Source organism: Gekko japonicus, unplaced genomic scaffold, assembly GCF_001447785.1.
Source record: "Gekko japonicus isolate JY-2015 unplaced genomic scaffold, Gekko_japonicus_V1.1 scaffold2699, whole genome shotgun sequence".
NCBI classification, from domain to species: domain Eukaryota; kingdom Metazoa; phylum Chordata; class Lepidosauria; order Squamata; family Gekkonidae; genus Gekko; species Gekko japonicus.
Genome location: NW_015169262.1, coordinates 65,199 through 67,288, shown reverse-complemented (window position 1 = coordinate 67,288; position 2,090 = coordinate 65,199). Strand labels below are relative to the sequence as shown.

Genomic DNA, 2,090 nt, shown 5'->3' with positions numbered 1-2,090 from the left:
CAGCAGGAAGCCTCGGGTGAGCCACGGGAGCTCTACGTTTCCCAGATGTGGCGGTGAGATCGAGCCCGGAAAATCTGCCTATCTTCCGTCTCTGTAGCGTGGCTAATGCTTCGTGTGACCGCAGCCACTCTTAGCTTGTCAAACAAGGGAAAAGTTTCCTACATTCCTCTGTGTGCTGTCAGAAGCAGATAAGCCTCCGATTAGCACTTGGGGGGGGGCTTAGAGTGCTTTTAACCACATCAGGTTGCGTCGGGGGAGAAGCCACAATTACAACGGAGCCGAAACCATAGAGCAATAAAATAGTGCAGACAGCAGAAATTATAACAGTGCAGTAGGAGAGCTAAACCTAAAGAGATGTGGACATCTTTTAGGAGACGAAGGAAGAGTGTAGCCGAAGCTGAGTGGGAAATACCAATACAGATTCCTCCTCAGACTCTCAAGAGAGGATTGAGATAGAGCGAGGTACCTTTTCGTTGAAACAGGCAGCCTTGTCCTCTGCCTGGCAGCAGGCTACCAGCACCTCCTCATATTCCGCCACGGTGTGAAAAAGAACGAGGATACTTGTATCGCTGGACCTCCTGGCAATCTCAAATAGGAAACTACAAGGAAGATACCATCCATTAGTATATCATGCGGACTCTGACTGGGACGGATGTGGTGGTGATAATCCTCAATTGCTCAATGGCTGCAGTTCTGTTACAACGGTAGTGTAGCAGCAATCAAGAATGAACAGAATCTACCAGGAATCAGGCAACAGTCGACTGCTGAGAGGCAGCTGACACCACAAGTTGGTATATGACAGTTATCTGATCTGCAACAGGAAGTAGTATATTTTATACTAATGCTATTGAACTCTAAGAGGAGAACCAGTTCTTCCAGGAATAACATTAAGTCAATTCACTTACTGGCCCAGAACTTCGAGTCTGTTGTCCTGAAATGCTTTGCAGCCAGCTTCAGCCTCTGGGCGTTCGTACGGGGGAAAGGATCCTGGAGTTGCGTTTCGATGGGACAACAAACATTCATTTCTTTCATGATCAACTTTACCACAACACTCAGAAAATCCATAATGTTCAGCAACACTTTGTTCGTGACAAAGTCCTTTCCAGATAAGAACATCCTAGTGGACAGAAGCAAAATATTACTTAAATTTGTTAGCTGTGCACTGGAGTTTTGTGGTATTGCACCAAACATTGATTTTCTTGGATTTTGAAGTTGGATTGCAGCCATAGGAGGGCCCACAGATTCTGGGCACCCACTTGAAGTCACTGAATGTCAGACACATGGCCAAAAACACCTGCAAGGATGCCTAAATAATTTTGTGGGGCAGTGACAGTGCACACAGGAACTAACAGTGCTTTCTGGATCCCATTGCTCAGTTGTGACCATAAGGAGACTTGCTTAATGTTGGCAGCCATACAAGAAAATGCAGAATGCAGCAGCCATACTAGAAAATGTCTACCAGAACCCAGGCTGCTCCATTCTGGTGTGGAGGATCTTGAGGACACATTTGCATCCCTGTCTTTCTCCAAGGAGTCTAAAGTGGCATGCATGAGTCTCTTCTTCTCTGCGTTATCCTCACAACTACCTTGTGGTGGAGGTTAAGCGGGCAAAAGAGCAAATGCAAGGGGCTGACTTACCCGTTAGGCACAGTAGGCACATTGCTTAGGGGCCACGGTACTTTAAGGGGCCCATGAAAATGTTTTGTTTTTGTTTTTTTAATGAGAAGGAAAAAAATTAGGGTTGAAGAAAATGTTTCCCCTAGGGTTGCCAATCTCCAGGTGGGACCTGGAGATCTCCCACTGTTACAATTGATCTCCAGATGACAGAGATCAGTTCCCCTGGAGAAAATGGATGCTTCGGAGGGTAGACCCTATGACCTCCAGTCGCCGGCCCTGGAGTGGGTGGGGTTGGGTGGGGGGAAACGGACCCGGCGGCCGGAGGCTTCTGCCTCGCCGGCCCTGGCATTGGGGGGGGGGGGGGAGGGGAAGGGACGACGCGGCCGGAGGCTTCTGCCTCGCCGGGCCTGGCGTGGGGGGGCTGTTAGGGGAAGGGACGCCGCAGCCGGAGGCCTCTGCCTCGGCCCCTGGCGT

General features: G+C 49.5%; 1 protein-coding gene across 1 annotated transcript in view; it reads right to left on the bottom strand.

The window, feature by feature from the left end:
• LOC107114919 (serum albumin-like) overlaps positions 1-2,090 on the bottom strand; it is a 31,521-nt gene that overhangs the window by 25,644 nt on the left and 3,787 nt on the right. The window contains exons 4-5 of the mRNA XM_015416526.1: positions 906-1,117; positions 467-599 (exon numbers count right to left, since the gene is read on the bottom strand). Coding sequence (XP_015272012.1) covers positions 467-599; positions 906-1,117 — 345 coding nt within the window. The remainder of the gene's footprint in view (positions 1-466; positions 600-905; positions 1,118-2,090) is intronic.